At 36.8% G+C, this 24,697-nt stretch overlaps 2 protein-coding genes across 7 annotated transcripts; both read left to right on the forward strand.

Annotated features, from left to right (window-relative positions):
• The first annotated feature begins 7,371 nt into the window (after positions 1-7,371).
• LOC122092819 (disease resistance protein Roq1-like) lies at positions 7,372-14,268 on the forward strand. Of its 6 annotated transcripts, XM_042663137.1 has the most exons (7): positions 7,372-7,975; positions 8,095-9,208; positions 9,409-9,693; positions 9,791-11,702; positions 11,797-13,513; positions 13,633-13,677; positions 13,974-14,268. In XM_042663137.1, the coding sequence occupies exons 1-4, from the start codon at positions 7,518-7,520 to the stop codon at positions 11,147-11,149; spliced, it is 3,216 nt and encodes a 1,071-aa protein (XP_042519071.1). In that variant the 5' UTR covers positions 7,372-7,517; the 3' UTR covers positions 11,150-11,702; positions 11,797-13,513; positions 13,633-13,677; positions 13,974-14,268. The 6 variants fall into 6 exon arrangements, with proteins under 6 accessions (XP_042519071.1, XP_042519057.1, XP_042519062.1 ...); XM_042663123.1 differs by having other exon boundaries at positions 11,797-13,677; XM_042663128.1 differs by lacking the exon at positions 13,974-14,268 and having other exon boundaries at positions 11,797-12,035; positions 13,170-13,948.
• Positions 11,898-24,567, forward strand: LOC122063421 (disease resistance protein RUN1-like). The gene is made up of 17 exons (XM_042627130.1): positions 11,898-12,035; positions 12,916-13,053; positions 13,096-13,221; positions 13,305-13,532; positions 13,633-13,677; positions 13,984-14,043; positions 14,896-14,999; positions 15,173-15,464; positions 16,716-17,000; positions 17,094-17,182; positions 17,309-17,578; positions 21,903-22,364; positions 22,457-23,579; positions 23,765-24,049; positions 24,145-24,317; positions 24,360-24,450; positions 24,505-24,567. The coding sequence occupies exons 1-17, from the start codon at positions 11,898-11,900 to the stop codon at positions 24,565-24,567; spliced, it is 3,972 nt and encodes a 1,323-aa protein (XP_042483064.1).
• The last annotated feature ends 130 nt before the right edge of the window (positions 24,568-24,697 follow it).

Genomic DNA, 24,697 nt, shown 5'->3' on the forward strand with positions numbered 1-24,697 from the left:
AAGGGTTAAGATTCAGTTGGTCTACCTCGTTAAACCCTAGTGTGGGGGCACCATTTTTTTTTTTTTTTTTTTTTCTGGTCTAATGCCAACACTTTAAAATGATAGAAACAAATAAAGATGCAAAGAATTGTTTGCTTCTAAACTTGTTCCTCTACGTAATTAAGGTCCTCTTTGGTATCATTTCTCTTTTTTATTTTTGTTCTAAAAAGCGTTTTTGATTATGTTTGATATCGTTTATGGAATCTATTTTTATTTAAAAAAGATGGAAAAACACCAAAAAAAAAAAAATTGGAAGTCATTTATAATTTTTTGTTAAAAATGATTTTCTATTCTTTTTGTTAGAACAGCCAGGTTCAAATCCCGAAACCCTTGTTGAAGAAACCACATAGGAAAAACAAGAACACGAATCTAATAAAGTTATCAAATAATAGAAGATCGAATTGTACCTTTCACCTTGTATGTTGGAGACGATTGATGTTGGTCACTCTCACTTTTGCTCTCTTGGCTTAGCTATGGATCTTCTACAGCCCCTTAGACCTCCTTTTGTTCTCTCACTTTTGTGGTAAAGTGGGAAAGAGTGAATAATGGCTGTAGGGACCCAAAATCTAGTAATTATAATACTATCATGCACCCAAAACTATAAATCACAATGGGTTGGGCCAGCATATCTCTAAACTTGAGAGTGGATCAAATCAGTTCATGCAACTTGATTCTCATCCATTTAACCAACCTGAATAATTAATTTAACCCATAAAACCAACACTTTTTGCACTGAACATTAATGAGCATGTGCTTATATGTTCCAAAAGTGAGATTAAAAACACTATTTCATTTTGTTATTAGAATGACAAGCATTGACCCTCTTTCTTCTTCTTCCTGCTGGAAACCCACCCGCTCCCCACCCTATCCTGCAACCTCACCCCACCACCCCACCTATCCCAGAAACTCCATTTCACCCTTGTGGCCACGACCTTCATTCCTTTTATCATGGCTGCCAGTGATGAGACCAGTCTGCAGCAGCAAGCTGGCTTCTACCCACAGCCTTGCGGTGCTTGCACCATAAAAGGCTACCCATGGCTTGTTGGTGTTGGCCTTGGCAGCTAGTCATTATTAGGCCGATTGGTAAAAAAAAAAAAAAAGAAATTAAAAACCCTTAGTGAAATGACTTCTTTGCCCTTGTGATTTAAATTAAAAACTATTCTACACATGAGTATACCAAACCATTTCTCATTTCATACTCTATTATGCCTAATTTTTACCAAATGTTTTTTATGTTTTGATAAAAGATGGCCTTGGTTAATGGCTTTTTGTTAAATAGGCAAAAATAAAAAAGAAAATAATACTAAATCATTTAAACCGATGTTTCAAAATTATTTTAAACAATGTGTAGTTTCTGTTCATGCTTTTCGTCTATCCTTGCTTATGATTTGCTTATGCATTTATAAGTTGTAAGAATGCCGGGTAGACTTATAAAAGCGGATATGACTAAAAATATCATGCCCAATGAAAGGAATGCACATGTTACTTGGTGAGTCAAGTATTTACGACGACCATTTTGGATGCCCATATCCATTGAGTTCACCCAGACACCAACCATACCTAGCCGACTTCATGAACCGCCTGGTCCTCTCCATTGACATAATCATAAAAGACATGATTGGTGCGCAAGACTCTAGCATGTGTGAGGTCTGAGGGGGCGAAAACTATGAAGCCATAACCGGAGAATGCCGAGAGGCTATTTCTACTCCTTTCACCTTATGATTTATCTCTTTTTAAAATTCCAACTAATCCAATTTATCACGTGACACACCCCACAAACAACCGAAATTGATTATATACCCACCAAACCCAAAAACATTTTTTAAATAAATTTTTATAAAAAATAAAAGGAAATAAATAAATCAAAATCTGTCATCAATGTATTATCCCATTTCCATCGTGATTGCCGCCATCCGGGCACCATTGTGCTCATCATTGTTTTCGGAAGAAATATGATGAAATTGAAGGTAAAATTTCAAGCTTAAGCGAGCTGAGCGACCTTGCAACTCGCTTAAGCTTAAGGGTCAGCTACAAGTTGCCAGTTGCAACCATGTCTTTATGGCGCATCCCTCTTGGACCGCTTGAAAGTTGAAAGCGATGTGTCATTTTACATTTCCTTTTGAGCTGTCTCCATTGTGGAATTTTCTTTGTTAGGAATGCGGCAAAATTTGAAATATTAGATAGCAAGTTTGAATTTTCTTCTAATATCATTGGAGAATTAATGCAATCGAGTATATATGTCACTATAATTAAGGACATGCATGAATGTGTGGTTATTAATATGAGATTTGGGTTACATCAAGGATCGTCTTTAAACCTTTACCTATATGTTCTTATCATAAATGAGTTAACCAAGAACATCTTGATGAGGTACTCTGGTGTATGCTCTTCGTAGATGACATCGTTTTAGTGGATAAGACTAAAGCAGGGATTAACATTAAGCTGAAGCTATGGAGATCAGCTTTAGAAACAAAAAGTTTAAAAACTATTATATCGAAGACAATATATATGATGTGTAACTTCAGTCACTCTATGATAGATAACGAAATGGTGAAGATTAAAGAAAAGGAGATTCTGCAAAAAGACCATTTTAGATATCTTGTGTCGATCACAAATTAAGAAAGTGACATAGAGGATGATATCTTACAAAGAATTAAAGTGAAATGGATGAAGCGGTGAACTTCGTCTAGGGTGTTGTGTGACCGATGTATCCCTTTAAAGCTTGAGGAAAAATTTTATAGGACTATTGTGCATTCAGCCATAATATGCGGAGTAAAATATTGGGCAATTAAAAAGTGTCATATAGAAAGATGTGTGTGACAGAGATGAGGAAGTTAAAATGAATGTACAGCAAAACTATGAAGGATAAAGTAATGAATGAGCGTATTAAAGCAGATTTGGGAGTTGTCCCGAATAATGACAAGCTTCGAGAAAAACCGTTTGAGGTGGTATCAATGGATGCACAGTGATGCCCAGTAATGAGTGTAATTCAAATTGAGGGGGCTACAAGAGCTAGGGACAGGCCTAAATGACCATAGGAGAAGTTGTGAGGACTGACATGCGTGATTTAGGGCTCATACCAAGTATGACTTTGGATTGAACCTATCGGAGAGTAAGGATCCATGTGGCCGACCCTATTTAGCTGAGATTCTCCTATCTTGTTGGGTTGTGTCTTTTTTTCTCTTACTTTGATACTTTCACCTTTCACCTCTCATTTTTCATATTGTATTTTTCATCTTTTATTTGTCATGTCCCATTATGTGTCAACCGATCGAGCCTGGGCGAACTCGTCGGGCCTAGCTTTAGAGGGCATGGTACGGTTTATAATAGAGTCGATTGGTATCGGATTTTTAACTGGGCTACCTTAAATGGGGCCTTAACCGGGCTTATGACTTATTTTAAGTCTAAAGGGACTCAAACATGCTTTAAATATGCCTACTTTAAAATTATTTTCTTAAGTGGGTTGTAAGCCCATAATTGTTCAATTTGAACATTAAATCACTATAACTTAATACAAAAAACCATCATAATAGAAGGTGAAGCAAATCTTTAATAAAGAAGAGAAATGATATGAGAATATGTTTGTTTTTTTAATAAAGGGGGTCGGGCTCAGTCGAGTTACAACGATTTGGTTCAATTCGGGACTATAGTAGGTCGGATTGGTCGGGGGCCCGCTGGGCTAGCTACCTGCACTGTGAATGCACGTTTATTGATTGAGCCGGTCTAGGTCAATCCATAAATATGCTGGGCTTGATCGGACCTATTGGCGCGAGATCATAATTGACATCCTTATTTGGATCTATGTAGCCGACCTCATTAAGTTGAAATAAAGCTTAGATTGCTGTTATTGTTATAATTTCAGATGCAATGTTTAGACCTACCTATTGTTTTTGGTGGTAGCGGTGATGGACCCGTGCATGCTAATGACAATGTCAATGGTGGGGGTCCTCTACTTTTTTTGTGAGTGTATTTGCATGGGCATGCCCATTTGTCTCTTTGTAATTTTTCATTTTTATTTTTTATTTTGATACAAATATGATCTTGTAGTAGAGAGGGGAAAAAAATAAAAAAATAAAAATAAATAAAAATAAATAAATAATAAATAAATAATAAAAAATACTAAGGGACAAGTTGAAATGATGTGTCATTGTATATTTCATTTTGACTTGTCCCCATTGTGGAATTCCTTGCTAATGATGTGACAAAATTTGAAATTTCAACTTGCAGGACTGGTTTTCCTTCTCACATTATTGGAGAATTAGGACTTGAGAATAGTCAAGGCCAATATCATTTCAATACCAATTCAGATTGAAATCATATCAGACAAATTTTTCCCTTTTTTTTTTTTTAATCATTTTTTTATCATGCTTTTATTCTTGGATCATACATGTATGTTGGGCGATCGATCCAAGTTTTAGAACCATGGATGCATTGTCCAGACCTAGATATTGTTTTTATATACCCCTACTAATTGAATGCCAAAGGTGGAGGTCTTTTGTCTATATTTTGATTGTATTTGCATAAGTACACCCATTTGTTTGTTGTATTTTCATTTTTATCCTTTTAAATTTTAATACATGTCTGATTTTTTTGTGGGAAAAAAAGTGGAAGGACCACTTGAACTTGATGTGTTATTATGCCCATATCCACGATGATGCAATATATTTAGAAGTTCTTGGTCTCAGACTTTGATTTCACTATCAATCATGACTTCCGAAAGAGAATCTAAAATACAATTTGACAGAATGGTTGATTGTACAACACTAATTTGCCTCCTTGCAGCTTCACGGTGGTTTCCTCGACCACTTTGTTTCACCTGTGAATTCAACTCATAAGTCATAACATCATACCCCATCCCCATAAAAAAATAAAATAGCTATACTGGAATTTTTATTTTTGATAAAAATGATAGAACCTATGAAATTTTTACCCCTAACTTTCTCCATTGTGCCTTCTCTTATCACCATGCCCACTCTTTCTTGCCACTTTGCCTAGACTATCCATGTCTAACCTATAAACCTATATATCTAGCCTTGGCTATCCTGAACTTGATCTATACATACAAGATTGGAAAGGGTTAAATAAGAAAGAAAATTGGCTTTCTGATCTGTGCAGAGTCTGCGAACCATGTAACCCTCTTCACATGGTCTGCACCCATTTTCTAAAAAGGAAGTGCACTCTAATATAGATCAATAGGTATGTCTCTGAACAAATGATTATGAAAAGAAATCAATAGTGGAGTATTTTAGTGAGAAAAATGGGGAAAGAAAAATTACCTGATTATCCACTTTTGGGTTTCTCTTTATAAAATTACCCATCAAAAGTTTCAGTTAATAAAAATACCCGAAATTAAGTTTCTCTTTGCAAAATTAGCCACTTAAAGTTTAAGTTAACAAAAATACCCAAAATTGAGTTTGGGTAGTTTTGTAAACCCAAACCTAATTTTAGATATTTTTGTTAACTGAAACTTTGGGTGGGTAGTTTTGTAAACCCAGACCTAATTTTGGAAATTTTTGTTAACTAAAATTTTTTGTGGATAATTTTGTAAATGGAAACCCAAAAGTGGATAATCATGTAATTTTTCCAATGGTAAATCAGGTTCTTGCAGGTGCACATTGTCCAGAGAAGTTCTTTCCGACCTTTGATTGAGATGCTCCAGTCTCCAAATGTACAACTTAGGAAAGTGCGAGATCTGATCTGGTTTACGTATGAGAACAATCTTGTACATCCCATGTCCATGGATTTAGAATCTGTTTTCTCTTCTCTCATTTAATAGATTGTCTAGAGTAGTTCTTTCCAACCTTTGATTGAGATGCTCCAGTCTCCAAATGTACAACTTAGGAAAGTGCGAGATCTAATCAGGTTTACGTATAAAAACAATCTTGTACATCCCATGTCCATGAATTTAAAATCTATTTTCTCTCCTCTCATTTAATTGATTCTAAATCCATGGACAAAAAACATACGAGTGTTCTCGTACGTGAACCTGATTTAAATTTGAGAAATGTCAGCCTTTGCAATGGGGAGATTGGCACAAATTAATATTTTTTTCATTTCTTGGTTTGGTCTTGTTCAAACCCCTCTGCATCAAATAACTAGTCGCATGTGTTGAAAAATATTGTTAATAAGGCAGGTCCTCACATAATTCATGAGGAGGCTGCTTTGTCCACTCAACCAAGTATATATAACCATTCAACCCTATCGATGGTAGTATTGATCCACTCAACAATCCTTATATATAATTGTTTTATGGAGGACCGTCATTATCCTATTAGCGTTATTTCTTTCTGTTTTCCTCTTTTTTTTTTGGGTAATTTACAACGCCACCCCCTGGAGAATGCCAATATTAGAGGGACACCCCCTCTCTTTCACCAAATTGGACTTAGACCCCCTACCGTCAGTCAACGTTACATAATATACCAAGAATGCTGACATCAGCAGTTAATATTTTTTCTAAATTCCATTTTGCCCTTCAAAATAATGGAGTACCAAAATTGCCCTTAATGGTTCTATTCCCAAGTCAGCCTCAATGAGTTGAGAAGAAGAACGGGTAGGCTTGTAGATCGGCGGATGCGAACACTCTTTCGACGACGGCGACGACGGCGACTACGGCAACGAACCCCCTCCAGCGACTACGGCGGCTGCGAACACTCTTTCGACGACGGCGACGATGGCAACTACGACAGCGAACCCCCTCCACGACGGCATATGCAGGTTCGTGGGTCTATCTTCGGCGTCTCGTTGAGCACACAAAATCCCAATAGAGAACTAGAGATCAAAATGGGGAAAATAGAGAAGAGAAAAAAAAACAAAAACAAAAACAAAAACAAACAAACATATCTTCTCGCCTGCGACAGAAACTGGATGGGAAGCACTACTCGCCGGGGACAAAAGGAGAAGTATTTTCCGGCGACTGCCCTCTCTATCTCTGCTGGAACTCGTCTGAACCCTTGGTCGCAGGTAGGGAGAAGAGGAGAGAAGGAGAGAAAGAGAGAAGGAGAGAAGGAGAGAAGGAGAGATAAAAGGGTAAGGAGGGGTATTTTTGAGATAATGAAAAATGTCTAATTTATTAGTTTTTACTCATAAGGGCAAAAACGTCATTTCAAAGCATCATATAACGTTGACTGACGGTAGGGGGTCCGAGTCTAATTTGGTGAAAGAGAGGGGGTGTCCCTCTAATATTGACATTATCCAAGGGGTGGCGTTGTAAATTACCCTTTTTTTTTAACACGAAACTTATGCGTGATTTTTCGTTACCTTTTTTTCTTTTTTTTAATCTTTTCCTGCCAAAAAGTCGAATAGGCATTTAGAATTTCCACTTCCACTTACTTTCTCATCTCCTTCGCAGAAAAGGAAAGTGAATAGGCATTTTTCCAATAATCATTTATCTTCTTCACCCATTGTCAATCAATTCGCACACGATTAGAGCTCCTTAACAAAACCATAGACACAGCATCTCTCTATCTGCAACTTTAGTCATGGCGTCACGGGTTGGATCAACGAGCTATGATGTGTTTATCAACTTCAGAGGGGAAGACACCCGCGATACCTTCGTTGGCCACCTTTACAATGCTTTCAAGGTTCGTGGAATTCATGCTTTCATTGACAGCAAAGATCTGTGGAAAGGAGAAGATATTGGGGAGCTTCTCCAAGCAATAAAAGTGTCAGACCTCTCAATTGCTGTCTTCTCTAAGAGATACACAGAGAGTAGTTGGTGCCTCAAGGAGCTTGCTCAGATGGTAGAATGTCATAGAACCAATGGACAAGTCATTTTTCCCATTTTCTTCAAGGTCAAGACATCGGACGTTAAGAATCAAACTAGATGTTTTGAGATTTCGCCTCACAGACATGGCAAGGAGGCACCTAAAACTCTGCGAAGATGGAAGGAAGCTTTGCGAGCGGTAGGAGACAAGAGTGGATGGGTTTTTCAGGATGGGTAAGTCCCAGTCCCCTCAAAACCACTTCTTCATATTTTCTTTAATTTACGATTTGAGTTTCACTTCCAATTGAATCGTGAGTTGTGACTTCCCTTTTTTTGCGACGAACTAATTGCAGGGATCTATCAGAGTTAGTGAATTCAGTTGTTCAACAAGCTTGGATCCGATTGAACATGGTCCCCTTGATTGGTGTTAAACACCCTGTTGGATTGGAATCCCGGGTACAATCTGTGTTGTCCCAACTATATTCTAATATCTGTTCTAAGGATGTTCAATTCCTAGGGATATGTGGTCCGGGTGGCATCGGGAAAACAGCTATTGCAATAACCGTATACAATCGCATCTTTAGAAACTTTAGTAAGAGTTGTTTTCTTGAAAACATTGGAGAGGGAGCATCACATCCCAATGGTATGGTTTTCTTGCAAAAGATATTTTTGAAAAAGATTTATGGGGAGAAAATTAAAATATCCAATTCTAGAGAAGGATCAAGTTTGATAAAAAAATTTCTTGTAAAAACAAATACTCTTCTCATTCTTGATGATGTGGGTGATCATACCCAATTAAAAGCATTGGCTGGTGATCTCAATTGGTTTGGCCCTGAAAGTAAGATAATCATAACAACTAGAGATCAGGGCGTTTTAGGTGGAATTGCTAAAAATAATAGAAAAATATATGAGCCCAAAGAATTGAATGAAGAAGAAAGTCTTCGACTCTTCAGCTCGCATACTTTTTCAACAGATCAACCTCCTGATGATTATATGCAGCTTTCAGTTGATATAGGACGCACTACAGGAGGTTTGCCCTTAGCCTTGGAGGTTTTGGGTTGTAATTTATCTTTCACAGAAGATAAAGAAGTATGGAAAAGCATGCATCGGAGGTTGAAACAAATTCCCCATGATGATGTCTATAGAAAGTTAAAAATAAGTTACGATAATCTGCAAGATGATATTGAGAAAACTATTTTTCTCGATGCTGCGTGCTTTTTCATAGGAGAGAAGGATGAAATTGTAATTTCCATATGGGAAGCTTGTGGTTTTGAACCGAGATGCCGAATAGAAGGTCTCAAGAGAAAATCCCTCTTAAGGTTTAATGAGTTGAAAGAGTTGTGGATGCATGATCAAATTCGTGACATGGGAAGGAGAATTGTCAACAAACAAAATCTTTTGGAACATGGTAAACAAAGCAGGTTATGGTCTCGTGACGTAATCATGAAGATATTACATGGTGGTAAGGTAAGAGCTAATTACATGTATCTTTTTCATTTTATTTTTCCTATGCTCTTACTCTTGGTTAGCATGTGATCCTAATATATCAATAGATGCTGAAATAAAGTGCATTAAGACCAAACACAATCATTATGGAGTACATGCCAATGCCTTTAAATTTTTATGACTATTTATTTTTATTTACTTAATATAATTTTGTACTATAGGGGAATGAAATTGTTGAAGGTATCTTGCTTAGCTTCAGTTCAGAAGACAACACTCGTTTACACATAGAAAACTTTGAGAAGATGTCCAAGCTAAGATTACTACAAGTCGATGGAGCAACATTGGAGGGAAGCTTTCAATGTCTTCCTTCTGGGTTAAAATGGCTTAGATGGAAGGGATGTCCGTTGGACGAAATACCTGCCGAATTTTATCATGAAAAATTAGGTATGCTGGACTTAAGTCATGGCCAATTTAAACAAGCTTGGAATAGTTGGCCTGAAAATCAGGTGTGGTGGCATATTATCGTTTCTTATCTCTCAATATTTTATAATTGAGTATAAATATTGGACATTAATATTTTATTTTCATGTATTTGTTTGACAGTTGTTTGGACAGTTGAAGGTTCTTAAACTCAGTTGGTGTTCATCTCTATCTAAGTCTCCCAATTTCTCAGGATTTCCTGGCTTAGAGAGGTTGTATCTTGATAATTGCAGTTCTTTGGTTAATTTACATGATTCCATTGGGCAGAATCAGAAGCTTGTTTACTTGAACTTGGAAAAATGCTCCTCTCTTGAAGAACTCCCAAACAGTATACATAGGTTGAGTTCTCTCCAAAAGTTAATGCTCAGCCATTGCATCTCACTCAACAAGTTTCCTGAATCCATTGGTAATTTACAAGAATCATTGGTGGAGCTTTATTTGACCGGAACAAATATTAAAGTACTTCCTGATTGTGTTGGACTGTTAAAGAAATTAGAAGTATTGGATCTTTCACTTTGCCATGAGCTTCTGAATCTACCAAGGTCAATGGAGAATATGACATCTCTGCGTCGCATTGAACTTAGTGGGCATAACAAGCTTCGATGCATCCCAAAGCTGGACTCTACTCTAATTCAACTCTTTATTCATTACCAATCATCAAAATTCTTATCCACAGATTTTGACGAGATATATTTAGTTGATGCTTTTCCACTCCAACATTTTAATATGTCAATGTCTGCTACTGCTGCTGCTGCTGCTGCTGCTGCTGCAGTTGTGTTATCACAATCCTTAAACCCAGACTTTGACAATCTAGATACAACTGAAGACAGATATCTCTTTAGGAAGGTGCTGCTTCGATGCATACCAAAACTGCGCTCTATACGACTTCGATGCAGATCAAAGCTACGCTTTATGATCCTTCGATGCATAACAAACCTGCCGTCTACTACTTTAATTCAAATGCGAGGGTATATTCATTACGAGTCAAAATCAGTAACCATAGATTTGCGACGCAATTGTTGGACTGTGGAGTTTCGGAAGTTAATGAGGATATTTTATTTTTCTAGTGTTTCTATTCATCTTCTTTCTCACTTTGATGATGATGTCTTGTTATTCTTTTTCCTTTTCCTTACTTTCATTATGTCTTGTCATTTCTTTCCCTTCTCCGGACCTTTTTCTCGTTGGAAGCATTTGTTATTCGTTTCTGCGCTCTATCTCCCTGAGCTCTTTCTTTGGTATCATACTTCAAAGAATGTCATGCTCCATTTGGTGTTTAGAGAAACTTTCTTTGGCCCTGTTTTTCCTTCTTGGTTATGGGATGTGTTGTTACTCTTTCATTTACTTTTTGTTACCTTCAGGATGCCTCGTTGTTATTTGGCCTTCCACACTTTTCCCATCGGGGCTTTTTTGTTGTTTCGTTACTTTTCATTGGCCCCGTTTTCCCTTGTGTCTTGTTGCTTTTTTTCCATTTTTTTCCTTTAATGATGTCTCCTTCTTTTTCCAACCTTTTTCTCACTGGGGGCTCTGTTGTTGGTTCGCTGCTCTCGCAGAATATAGAAACTATCTTTGGCGTCGTATTTCCTTTCTGTTGGTTTTGGCTATTGCTCATTCTTGTGTGTTTATTAGACTAAACCGTGGAAGTCGCTCCGGAGTGAGATTTATTTTCAGGTAATATTTTCTCGCACACCATAAATGGCAGAGGTGACAGAAAAATATTTAATTCATTAGATGGAAAGAAAATAGAAGATGTGGGACTATACATTGCAACTCCCTGCATCTCAACAAAGAAAAGCAGCAACACCTCCTCCTTCGAGAGTAGAAGCAACCACACCAAGGCCAACGCATTCAACCAAAGATATCAGACACAACAAAGCTGGCTGTTACAGGATATTCTGGCCTCCTCGATACCATGATAGCCCCTCGGACGACATAGAGACTGACTGACTGCATCAACACTTCAACAGTGGAGTACTGGTAGCAGGGTTAACTCCTAAGCCACCTCTCGACCCATACTTAAACAAACGGCTTGAATCTGGTAAGATTTCACACAATTATCCTTACTTTGAACGGGATGTCATCTCTGTTTGGAAATTGCTTGACCTGTGTTGTGTTGTCGCCTTGTCGGGCAGTTGATGCGATTATGATGTGCTCGTTCAAATGCTTGAATGGGATCTGTCGCGAATGTGTGCGAGTCACGAATGTGAGTTTCCAAAGTTTCCAAAAGGGGGGCATGCAATCCCCTGTTTCAGCTCTTGGGGCCAAGGTGCCCAACCAGAGGCTTGGTGGGGATTTTCGTTTCAGTGTCTGCTCTTGTGGGCTTCTGGCGGATGAGTCATATGGGTCTCACATCGTGGTTGCTCAGCTTGGGGTGAGAGTTGAACTCGGTGGCAGTCTCCAACAGTCCACTGCCTTATTTTTTCGGATGAATCATGAACCCACTCCTTTTTTATTTAGTATTCCATTCAATCATGTTTGATTCCTTGCTTGATCTTGCTGGATTTGCTTATGGCTTAATGTACATATTCCATTTTCCATTTTCTGAAATTAGATATTGAGTGAATTGATCCCTGAAGATCCCTTTATTTGCAGAGTAATTCATGCACTGACCACTCTATGGAAATGTACTCTTGTTAATTTTACTAACGTAGTCTCTGTTTTTGAAATTTATTCATTGGATGAACTAAGATTTACTCATTTTAAGTAATTACAGTGTGGCCCGAGGCCATTGACTGAATTATGATTGATTTTCTTTCACATCTGATATGATTTTATGGCCACGTAGTCGTTGTTGGATTCTCACATCACCCAAAACTCTTGGTTGACTGTCTATGTTTGAAATGACCAAAATTCTGGTCCATATGGATAACTTTTAAAAAGCTTAGTGAAGTTATTTTTATATGTGTTTATGATCTAAACAAGGTTAAGACGCAATTTAGCAAACAATCTATTGCTTTAGTTAGGAATGGATTGGAATTTTGGAGTACATGAACTAGAATTCATTTTATTAGTTTCTGTTCATGAATTGAAAAGTCTTCGGCATATAGGGCCTGCATCAGTGCTCTGAGTGAGTTATTTCAGCTCCATGGTTTCTTTCCCTTGAATCAAACTTCAATCAATCAAGTAGAGCATTAAGTTCAGTTTTTCTTTTTTTTTTGTGACTAACAATTATTTAGTTTATCGGAATCTTAAAATTCTAAGAAGAACAGGAGACTCTGGTTTCTACAGTAATTTTTTGTGTCTTTTAACAGGTTGGTGTCATTGATAATCCGGTCCACTCGTTCCCTAATATAAGAAAGAAGTTCTCCTTGCTGGGGCTTTACAGCCTGTCATGGGACGAAGGCATTTCTAATTTTTGGAGGATTCTTATCATCTTTGTGTGTTCTCAAGTTGGTTCAGCTAGACATGGTCTAACTATTGTTGTTGTATAGCTGTTATTGCCACAAGCTGCTGTGAACAATGATTTCCTTCTTTCAGAGATTCTAAATTTTTTGTTTGATGATAGCTCCTGCTGTTGGGAGAGCCAAAGGGAGGCAGCTTTGCTACAAGGGATTCAGGTTGCAAGGTGAATTTCAGAGAAGCTGTAGGGACAAGGACAATTTTTGAAGCCGAATTTAGTGCGGTTATATCCGGTTTTTAGCATGCTCAATCATATAATGTTCAGAAGCTGTGGATTGAATGCGACTCAGTGGCTGTTGTTATCCTCCTTTTGCAAGGTTTAATCCCCTGGTTTCTTCTTCAAAGATGGAGAAATCTCGGTTCTTATCTTCTCAGCATCCAATGGAAGATTACCTATTGCCACCGTGAAGTCAACACTATTGTAGACTACCTATCGAAGTCTGTTGCGAAGTATGATGAATCTAAGCCTGTATTCACTTGGTCTCCTTTGCTTAGTGTGGAGCTCGAAAAGGATGCATCTTTGCATCCTCGGTACAGATTTTTGTAATTTTCTTTCTTCTCTGTGACAGGATCATTTCTTTAAGGCATTTATCCTGCTGATGGCAATGCCGAAGGTGGGTTATTTGTCCTTGGATTCATGGTTTCCTTACCTCTTGTACATTACTTTTCTTATTTTTAATATACATCTTTGGATCTTCTAACGAAAAAAAATCCTCATATCCTCTTTTTTCTTGACCCTTCCTAAGTTAGAAGGGAGGCATCTGCTTCTATATTTTAGGTTTTCATTGCTAACAGTGAGTTTTTTGCTGCCCAATCTCTTGCTTCTAGCCTTTTAAGGGGCTGCTGTGTTATTAGCTTGTAACCTCCCAGTCCCCTTCGGAAAGAAATAATGTGGTTTCTTAATAATCAGGTTCTTGCAGGTGTACATTGTACAGAGAGGTGCTGTCAGACCTTTGATTGAGATGCTTGAGTCTCCAGATGTACAACTTAAGGAAATATCAACCTTTGGAATGGGGAGATTGGCCCAGATTAATATTTTTTTTCCTTTTCTTGGTTTGGAGTTGTTCAAATCAGATTGATAGAATTGGTGTTGAAAGTCATTCTTTTGGCAATCTTTTTAGTGAATAATCTTTCTTTTCTTTGTTTTCGGAATTTGACTGGCGTACTTTAATGCTTGGATTACATAATTATTAAGTTTTGGGACTTACAGCGGATTAAATATGCTACATTTTTCTAATTCTTTAACTTAACAAAAGAAAATTAATTACAAGAGCAGAAGGTAGGGATGCCACGGATGCTGCTGGCAATTCTAGCTTGTTTGATTAAGTGTAATAAGCTTTTCCTGAAAATATTACTGGGCCAAATAGTGTTTTTTGATCTTTGTCTTCTTTGGCAAGAGATGGTTAAGAGATAGTTGCTTTACTAAAAAATGAATGCGTCAGCGTCATCTGTGAAGAACAGGTGTGAGATCTCAATGGCAGCTCTTGCCATCTTAATACCTCTAAAGAATTACGATCTCCGTAGACTAACTATAGCTGAGAAAGCAACTCCCAACTTGAAGCTCGCATAGAAAAATCTTAAAGGAAGTAGATATGAAGGTGAGGAATCGCATAATATGCATGGAAAAATATTTGATTGACTTATAATCTTAAAATTGACACGGTATAAATTTAAGACCTTGGCCTTCCTTTGTAGTGGTTAGAACAACCACTACATCTATCCACATATCATGCCGTGTGGTAAAATGCCATAGAACCAATGGTCAAATCATTTTCCCCATTTTCTTCAAGGTTAAGACTTCCAATGTTTAGAATCAAAGTGGATGTTTTCAGATTTCACCTCAAAGAAATGGCAAGGAGGCGCCCCAAACTCCACACAGATGGAAGGACACTCTGAGAGCTATAGGAGATAAGAGTGGATGGGTTTTTGACAACGGGTAACTCTAGCTTACTAGATAAGTTCCATATCAAGTCTAATTTTATCATGATCTACATCTAATTCATATTTTCTTTTAGGATTTGAGTTTCGCATCCAATTGTGTTGTGAGTTGTGACTTCCCCTTTTTTTATGAACTAAATGCTTGGATCAATTTGTATGAACTAATTGCAGGGATGTATCAGAGTTGGTCAAGTTAGTTGTTCAAAGAGCTTGGATCCGACTGAATATGGTTCCCTTGACTGGTGTGAAACACCCAGTTGGATTACAATCCCGTATTGATTATGTATTATCTCTGCTATCAAAAAAAAGTTCTTCAGATGTTCAGTTTCTGGTGATAAGTGGTCTAGGTGGCATTGGGAAGACAACAATTGCGACAGCCATATACAACTGCATCTTTGAAAACTTTAGTAAGAGTTGTTTTCTTGAAGACATTAGAGAGCAAGCATCACAACCCAATGTGATAGTTTGTTTGCAAGAGAAACTTCTTTACAATATCTTTCAGGAGGAAATAAAAATATGTAGTTCTAGAGAAGGATCAAGATTGATAAGAGAGGCTTGGAAAAATAGATATTCTTCTCATGCTTGATGATGTGGGAAATCGTAATAAATTAAATGCGTTGGCTAGTGATTTCAATTGGTTTGGTTCTGGAAGTAGAATAATCCTAATAACTAGAGATCAGAGCATTCTAGTTGGAGTTCCTGAAAACAATATAAGCAAATATGAGCCAAGAGAATTGAATGAGGAAGAATGTCTTCAACTCTTCAGTTCGTATGCTTTTTCAACGGACCAACCTCCTGATGATTATATGCAACTTTCGGCTGATATAGTACGCACAACAGGAGGGTTGCCCTTAACTTGGAGGTTTTGAGTTCTGATTCATCTTTTGCAGAAGATAAAGAAGTATGGAAAAGCATGCATCAGATATTAGAAAAATTAAGTTCCTCATGATAATGTCTATGAAAAGTTGAAGACAAGCTATGATAATCTACATGATTTTGAGAAAGCAATGTTTCTTGATGTTGCATGCTTTTTCATAGGATGGGAAGAAGAAACCATACTTTCCATATGGGAAGCTTGCGACTTTGAACCAAAATGCCGCATAGAAGTTCTCAAAAGAAAATTCCTCTTAGACTTAAAGATTACCAAGTCAAAAGAGTTGTGGATGCATGTTCAAATTCGTGACATGGGAAGGGGAATAGTCTACAATCAAAGCCCTATGGAACTTGATAAATGTAGCAGATTATGGTCCTTTGACATAGTCATGAAAGTATTAAATGGTGGAAAGGTAAAAGCTAATTACATACCTTTTTTCCCTTTTCTCTTACTCTTGGAAAGCATGTGATCCTAATAAATAAATAGATATTGAGATAAAGTATTTTCTTATCCACATTAGTAAACTCAATTTTTTTCCCTTAACACATTTTTTTTCTTGATGTGGGTAAATCTTATCATAAAAAACATATACTTGAAAAATATACAAGACAATGACAACTTTTGTTAAGGATATATTGATAAATGACTTTCAAATATTTTAAAAACTTTGACTTAAAAGAAGTTTTAAAAATAAAACAACAGATATTGAAAAGAAGGTTACAATTTCTAAATACATCTATAGGTGTGTCATTTACACATAAAATTCAACAAGAATGGATTACATTTGCAAAGCCTATTCGGTTTTATTTATTTTATTTATTTATTATTTTTCTGCTGTAGGGGAATGAAATAGTTGAAGGTCTCTTCCTTGGCTTTAATTCAAATGGAAACACTTGTTTACATACCAAAGGCTTTGAGAAGATGTCCAGGCCAAGATTGCTAGAAATTGATGGAGCAATCATGGAGGGGAGCTTTTCTTGTCTTCCTTATGCGTTAAGATGGCTTAGATGGAGGAAATGTCCATTGGAAAATCTATTTGCCAATTTTTATCATGAAGAATTAGTTATTTTTGATTTACCTTATGGTTTGTTTAGACAAGCTTGGAATAACTGGCCTGAAAATAAGGTGAGTGGTATTTATCTTTTATTCACTCTCATTTTACAACCAAGTGTGTTATTGGACATTAATATATTTTATATTCATCTCTTGGTTTGATAGGTGTTTCAACAATTGAAAATTCTTAAACTCAGTTGTTGTTTGTCTCTAACTGAGTCTCCCAACTTCTTAGGATTTCCTCACTTGGAGAGGTTGTATCTTGATAATTGTGCATATTTGGTTTATGTACATGAATCCATTGGGCAGCTCCAACAGCTTGTTTATTTGAACTTTAGATGTTGCTATTCTCTTAAAAAACTCCCGAACATTATATGTAGGTTGAGTTCTATTCAAAGGCTGATTTTTACTCTTTTCATCTCATTCACAGAGTTGCCTGGGTCCATTGGTGATCTGAAAGAATCTTTGGTTGAGCTTTTCTTGGATAAAACAAATATTAAAGTGCTGCCCGATGGTGTTAGATTGTCAAAGAAAATGGAGGTATTGGATCTTTCACTCTGCTATGGGCTTGTGGATCTGCCAGAGTCATTAGAAGCTTTGACATCTTTGCGTTACATTGACCACTTAGTGGATGTGACAAGCTTCGACATGTACCAAACCTGCCTTCTAATTTAGTGGAACTTCGTGTTCTTTGCAAATCATTTGTAAACTTACCAGTCTTGAAAAACATGAAAAAATTGGAGTTATTGTGCCTTAAAGATTTTTGGGTAAGAGTGAAAGAGGCATACATTGAAGATATTTTGATGGAAAAGGCAATGGAGCAAGGAAGACACTAATCGATTAAAAGAGAAAAGTACAAAGGTGAAACCGCATTGTATCAAATTGTTCATGGTCACCGCATAGCGAGGTCCTTTATCTGTCTACCTCTCTCTATAGTTAGCAATGAATTCGGCTCCTTTTCAATTAGTGTACCACTTGATTAGTGCCCAATAGCCATTCAACAACAGCTGGGAGGGCATGTAATGGCTAATTGGGTGGCCCAATAACTAGAGATGATTTTCAAATGAAATGCCAAAATAACGGGAAGATGACCATTTATTTTCTGTTGTTTTGTTTTGGGTACACAAGAACTTACAAAATCAGTTATGTTTTCTCAAATTGATTGATGATTGACAGGTCCTTTCCTTTCTCCTCTTATCTCTTACAGGAAACATTTCCTTTGGGTCCTAAGAAAACTTGGATGAGTTTCGAAAATGAACACCCCCGCCGTTCCCTGATTATGCATGTTTATTGATTGCAGATTGGGAGACAGACATTCTATACGGGAGTAAACAGTAAATCTCTTTCTGAATTTTAAAGCTTGTATCCATAACAAAGACCAAAAAAAAAAAAAAACGTATTGTGAAACTAGGCTGAGAATTGAGGGCATCAAAACGAAAGCTGAAAAAATAATCTACCTTCACAAATTTGAAGGATTTGATTGGTTTTGGTTTCATCTGGAAGGTAGAGAAGCTATTGAGATTTCAAAAGTATGCCAAGATCCAGTTGAATGGTTTCAGTTCAGTGTGAAGAAACTAAAGTTGTTCCTAATAAAATAGGAGCCTAACTTGGTGGGGTGTTACAATCCGTTCAGATCTGGTTTTTTTTTTTTTTTTTTGCATTTTGGAACCCAAATCTAACAGCCTTACTTTTTCGAATCTGCCAGACTGAAAGTTGGAAAAAAAAAAAAAAAAAGACATCTCAGAGTCACTTGGCTGTTGGTGCAAAAAAGAAAAGGAAGAAAAGAATTAAGGAGAACGCATCTCAGAGTCACTTGGCTGTTGGTGCAAACAAATAAAGGAAGAAAAGAATTAAGGAGAACGCATCTCAGAGTCACTTGGCTGTTGGTGCAAAAAAATAAAGGAAGAAAAGAATTAAGGAGAACGCTGCCCAGTATGGGGATAAATGGGAGCATGCCCAGGAGCATGGATAAGATTGACATTTTTTTATTTTGTAAAAGGGCAGGGATGTCATTTCAGGTGCTCTGCAGTGTTCTTTTTCCTAGAAATTATATATTAACTAAATAAAGGCTGGTTTATGTTTTTAATTAATCCTGTTTTTAATTGGATTTTTAATTCAATATTTCAGAGTTATTAAGAATCTTCTAGCTGTTGTTTGTATGATTTCATTTAATTTTAGAAAAAAGAAATTGGTTTATCTTAAATAGAAATCTTGAAATACTAAACACTGCTCAAAGTAAAAGTGTTAATTTTGGTTAGGTGGATCTGGGAGAGTGAGAGGAGAGTGAATGTTAAAAGTTCGATTTAATGAGATTAGATATCATAAAAGGGTGAAGAAGAGTCAACAGAAGCAGCTCAAATATCAATTTAATTGGATGATCACCAAGGTTAGTGTTATCCATATTCAATTCCGTTCCAAATCATTCCGTAGTCATTTCGATTCAGTTCCCATCGAACTGGATTGGATTTTTACGGTTTGATTTTGGGTTGGGGTTTTATGGAATTGGCAAAACCGAAACACAACTAAACCAATCAAATACACCGATTGATGCGTATCTCTCCCCTAGATTTGCCTAGGACGAGTTGGAGCATTGGAGAGGATCTTGATGCTTTTTTTAATTATTATTCAAAATAAAAAATTAAATAAAAGTAAAAAAATTAAATACATTTTTATCCGAGTTGCACATAGACAAAAGTTTTGTCAACCATAACATTGCAAAGTTTAGAAAAAAAAAAAACACCTCATTCATTGGCCTGAGCCAAAAAAAAAAAAAAAATGTTAAGAGAAATTACAATAGAGATCAAGTAAGAGGGGAATTACGCCTTGATACTCAATCCTTTCTATTTTGCTAGTTGGGTTGTGAATGGGATACATTTCCTTCTCCTGTCTTTAGGCAACCCATCTTAAAAAACTTCTTTTCATCCTTCCTTGATATAAACATCTGACATAATTAGATGGACATAATAACCTTCACCCTCTCAGATAGGGGATGCCAGCATGATGATTGCTGTCAGCATTCATATAAATTTCCTTTTTTCACAAAAGAGTGACAGATATTTTTTTTTTTGTTATTTTAAAAGAGGGAGAAGGGTAAGAAAGTGCCATAGTACATTAGAGTGGGATAAGGGATACATGGCAGTAAAAAATGGAACGATTAGTTTCGATTGGATCGGAATGATATCGATTATGACAATCCCTGCTCTTGATCTTTTTGATTCTGTTCCACATGTATGGTCTTAGGACTTAGGGTAAAATTATCATAACAACTTAATTAAAAAAAAAAAGGATAGATCTATAGGTTAAGATCCAATTTAATCGGTTGCAAAATAGTATCAAAATGTTTTTGGTCTTGACAGTTCCTGAGTTTTACGACCGTAGTGGGTCATCATGTACTTTTTTTTTTTTTTTTTTTTTTTTGCTAAAAACATTTTATTGCCTTTGGAACAATGTTCTAGATGTGTCAGCAATTAAAAAGGAGCTTACAAATGGAGGAGGAAAAATTTGCAAAGGGAGGATTGACCCTTGGTAGCAAGAGATGCCAACAGTTGGACAAAGAAATGCCTTTACGGAGGGTATGACTTAATCTTATGTCGTTAAATATGCTTGAAAATGAGAAACAATCAACAAGGATCGATGAGATTCATCAAGGGCAATTCGAAATGCCTTATTTAGAAGCTTAACCAAAAGAAGATTGTCGCTCCCCAATATTATATGATGAAAGCGGATTTCAGAGGCGATAATTAAGGCTTGATGAACAGCAACAACTTTAGCCACAAGAGCCATTCAAATCTCTGCAAACTCTGTCTATGCCAACAATCCTCGCAACACCACGACAAACGCTGTCCACAATATTTTTCACAAAATGATCTGGAGGAGGAATCCAAACCACAAAACTGGAGGAATGCACTATTGGAATGACAAAGAGCCTTGCAATCGAATGAGCCTCTGAGATTGCTAAGAGAATAATCTTGTTAGGATTAAAATTTCTTGCCTAAAAGTACGGTTCCAATAGCATTTGGTCGTCATGTACACCATTTTGGAATGTTAGCCTTTTGCAAGTTAAAGTTCAAAAATGTGCCAAAAGCTCTTATCGAATCATTTTACCTTTGTCAATGATAATGTTATGACCTATGAATTATGATCATTGATTGGATTCCATTCCAATGGTTGATAGTATTTAATCAGGAAGTAAAAAAGGTAACTTGTTACAGTGTTGACATTCTTATTGAAAATTTACCCGTGTCATTTATCAGAATAGAAAATCTGGAGGAGAAATTTTTGAGAATAGATTCCAAGGGCGAAAGAGCTTTTAGTGCGTGTGTTGATATTACTTTATCGCCTCGTCACTCTCGTCAATCCAAAAATTGTATCCAAATCAATTTCCTGTTCGGCACTTTAATCCTCCCAATTCCCATTCAAACTCAAGAGGAAAGTAAGAAACAGAGCCGACGCTTTCTCCCTTAGTTATCTATTCTCTTCAATCAATGGAAATCAATTCGCACCCGAATAGCCATCTTTAACAAAATCACAATCGCATTTCCCTGTCTGCAACTGCAATCTTGATGGAGTCACATGTTGGAGCTAAATGTTGTTAAATTTGTCTCGAATTCTTGACCCGTTTTGAAGATTGATCCGATTCGATATATTTTAGTGGCGACTCGAATAAAATGTTTTCTGAGATATGTGATGGAAGTAGAGGGGTTGGGCTGATAGGTCAACCCGTGACTTGGAATATATATAATGTACTGTTAGTTGTTGAGAAAGTCATTGAATTTTGGGGTTTTTTCGAGCTCGGGTTTCAAGGCGAGTTTTCTCGCCGCTGCTTGGGTGTAATCTCTCTTCTACATAGTGAAACATCTTCTTCTTCGCCCAAGGACATAGAACACCATCCTGATGTGTGAACATCGTTAAATCTGTGTCGTGCGGATTTATTGTCTCTTTATTTTTCGTGTTTCTTGGTGTTTGATCTAACAGTTGTAGATATGATGTTGAATCTACAAGCTATTATGTGTTTATCAACTTCATAGGTGAAGATACCCGCAATACCTTCGTTGGCCACCTTTACAGTACTCTTAAGGATCATGGAATTCATGCTTTCATGGACAGCAAAGATTTGTGGAAAGGAGAAGATATTGGGCCAGAACTTCTAAGAGCAATAAAAGTCTCCAACCTCTCGATTGCTGTCTTCTCTGAAAGATATACAGAAAGCAAATGGTGCCTTGAGGAGCTCTCTCAGATGCTAGAATGTCATAGAACCAATAATCAAATCATTTTCCCCATCTTCTTCAAGGTTAAGACTTCGGACGTTAAGAATCAAACTGGATGTTTAGAGATTTCTCCTCAGAGACATAGCAAGGAGGTGCCAGAAACTCTACAGAGATGGAAGGACGCTTTACAAGTGGTAGGAGATAAGAGTGGATGGGTTTTTGAGGACAGGTAAGTCTCTGATCAATCCCTCAAAAGTAATCACTTTCAATTTCAATTGTGTTGCCAGTTGTGACTTCCTTTTTTGTATGGACTAATTGCAGTGATAATCAATCGGAGTTAGTCAAGGAAGTTGTTCAAAATGTTTTGAACCGATTAAATGTGGTCCCCTTGGATGAACTTAAACTCCCTGTTGGATTAGAATCCTGTGTAAAACCTGTGTTATCTCTACTATCAAATAGCAGTTCTAAGGATGTTCAATTTCTAGGGATATGTAGTCCGGGTGGCATTGGGAAGACAACCACTGCAGTAGCTGTATATAACCTCATCTTTAGAAACTTTAGTAAGAGTTTTTTTTTTTTTTTTGAAAACATTAGAGGGGGAGCATCACAATCCAATGGTATTGTTTCTTTGCAAAAAACACTACTTGAAAGGATCTGTGGGGAGGAAATAAAAATATCCAGTTCTAGAGAAGGATCAAGTTTGATAAAGAAAAGACTTGGAAAAACAGATACTCTTCTCATTCTTGGTGATGTGAGCAATCATACCCAATTAAAAGCATTGGCGGGTGATCTCAGTTGGTTTGGTCCGGAAAATAAAATAATCATAACAACTAGAGATCATAGCCTTCTAATGGGAGTTCCTGGAGATAAGAGAAATATATACGAGCCTCAAGAATTGAATGAGGAAGAAAGTCTTCGACTCTTCAGTAAATATGCATTTTCAGCTGAACAACCTCCTAATGATTATATGCAGCACTCAATTGATATAGTAAGCACCACGGGAGGGTTGCTCTCAACCTTAGAGGTTTTAAGTTCTAATTTATCTATCAACAAAGACAAAGAAATATGGAAAAGCATGCATCGGTTGTTGGAACAAATTCCTCATGATAATGTCTATGGAAAGTTAAAGATAAGTTATGATAATCTGCAAAATGATATTGAGAAAGCCATGTTTCTCAATGTTGCATGCTTTTTTGCAAGACGGGAGGTAGAAAACGTAATTTCCATATGGGAAGCTTGTGGCATTGAAGAACCAAGATGTCGTATAGAAGTTCTTAAGAGAAAATCCCTCCTAAAGATTAATAAATCGGAAGAGTTGTGGATGCACGACCAGATTCAAAGCATGGGAAGGGCAATTGTCAACAACCAAAGTCCTATGGAACCTGGTAGGAGAAGCAGGCTATGGTCCCGTGACGTAATCATGAAGGTATTAATAGGTGGTAAGGTAAGATCTAATTATATGATTCTTCTTATTTTTATTTTTCTTGTGATCTTATTTTAGGTAAGCATTTGATCCTAATATAAAAGTAGATATTGAAATAAAGTGCATTAGGACCAAATCACATTGACAAAGCCTCTGCATATTTGTCTTATCAATTTCTATTTACTCAAACTAATTTTCTACTATAGATGAATGAAATGGTTGAAGGTATCCAACTTAGTTTCAGTTCAACAGAAAACACTTGTTTACATACACATGGCTTTGAGAAAATGCCCAGACTAAAATTACTACAAGTTGATGGCGCAACCTTGGAGGGGAGCTTTCAATGTCTTCCTTCTGGGTTAAGTTGGCTTGGATGGCGAAGACGCCCATTCGATGAAATACCTGCTGAATTTTATCATGGAGAATTAGTTATGCTTGATTTAAGTGGTGGACAATTTAAACAAGCTTGGAATAGCTGGCTTGAAAATAAAGTATATGTGTGGAATTTATCATCTATTCTCTCATTTTATAATTCAAGTATTAATATTGGGCATTAATATTTTATATTTATCTCTTTGTTTGGCAGTCGTTTCAACAATTGAAAGTTCTTAAACTTAGTAGATGTTCATCTCTAATTGAGTCCCTGGACTTCTCGGGATTTCCTCGCTTAGAGAGGTTATATTTTGATTATTGCACAAAGTTGGTTACTCTACACGAATCCATTGGACAACTCCAACATCTAATTCAGTTGGACTTGAGGTATTGCTATTCTTTTGTGAAACTCCCAAACATCATGTGTAGGCTGAGTTCTCTTCAGAGTCTCATTCTCACTAGTTACGAGTCACACGGAGAGTTAAATCTACCTGATGGAGTTGGATTGTTAAAGTTGAAGGTAATTATTTTTTGGTTGAAAGCTGAAGGTATTGGTTCTTTCAAATTGTGGTAGGCTAGTGGTGGATCTGTCAAGGTCACTGGAAAATATGACATCTTTGCATTACATTCAATTTAGTGGATATGCCAAGCTTCGATACATACCAAAGCTGTTGTCTAGTTTAACTGAACTTCATCTTCTTTTATGTTCACCCATAAACTTAATAGAGATGCATCACCTGAAAAGTTGGAATTATTTTTTTGGGTAA

This window comes from Macadamia integrifolia, chromosome 2 (genome assembly GCF_013358625.1).
Source record: "Macadamia integrifolia cultivar HAES 741 chromosome 2, SCU_Mint_v3, whole genome shotgun sequence".
Classification (NCBI taxonomy): domain Eukaryota; kingdom Viridiplantae; phylum Streptophyta; class Magnoliopsida; order Proteales; family Proteaceae; genus Macadamia; species Macadamia integrifolia.

What these genes read in the sequence shown, in the direction of transcription:
- LOC122092819 (XM_042663123.1), top strand. Translation starts at nt 7,518, where the DNA reads ATGGCGTCACGGGTTGGATCAACGAGCTATGATGTGTTTATCAACTTC. An exon ending in AGATATTACATGGTGGTAAG is followed by an intron (nt 9,209 to 9,408) that starts GTAAGAGCTAAT and finishes TTTGTACTATAG; the next exon opens with GGGAATGAAATTGTTGAAGG. An exon ending in ATAGTTGGCCTGAAAATCAG is followed by an intron (nt 9,694 to 9,790) that starts GTGTGGTGGCAT and finishes TTTGTTTGACAG; the next exon opens with TTGTTTGGACAGTTGAAGGT.
- LOC122063421 (XM_042627130.1), top strand. Translation starts at nt 11,898, where the DNA reads ATGCAATCCCCTGTTTCAGCTCTTGGGGCCAAGGTGCCCAACCAGAGG. An exon ending in CTTTGCTACAAGGGATTCAG is followed by an intron (nt 13,222 to 13,304) that starts GTTGCAAGGTGA and finishes TCCGGTTTTTAG; the next exon opens with CATGCTCAATCATATAATGT. An exon ending in AGGTATTAATAGGTGGTAAG is followed by an intron (nt 23,580 to 23,764) that starts GTAAGATCTAAT and finishes TTTCTACTATAG; the next exon opens with ATGAATGAAATGGTTGAAGG.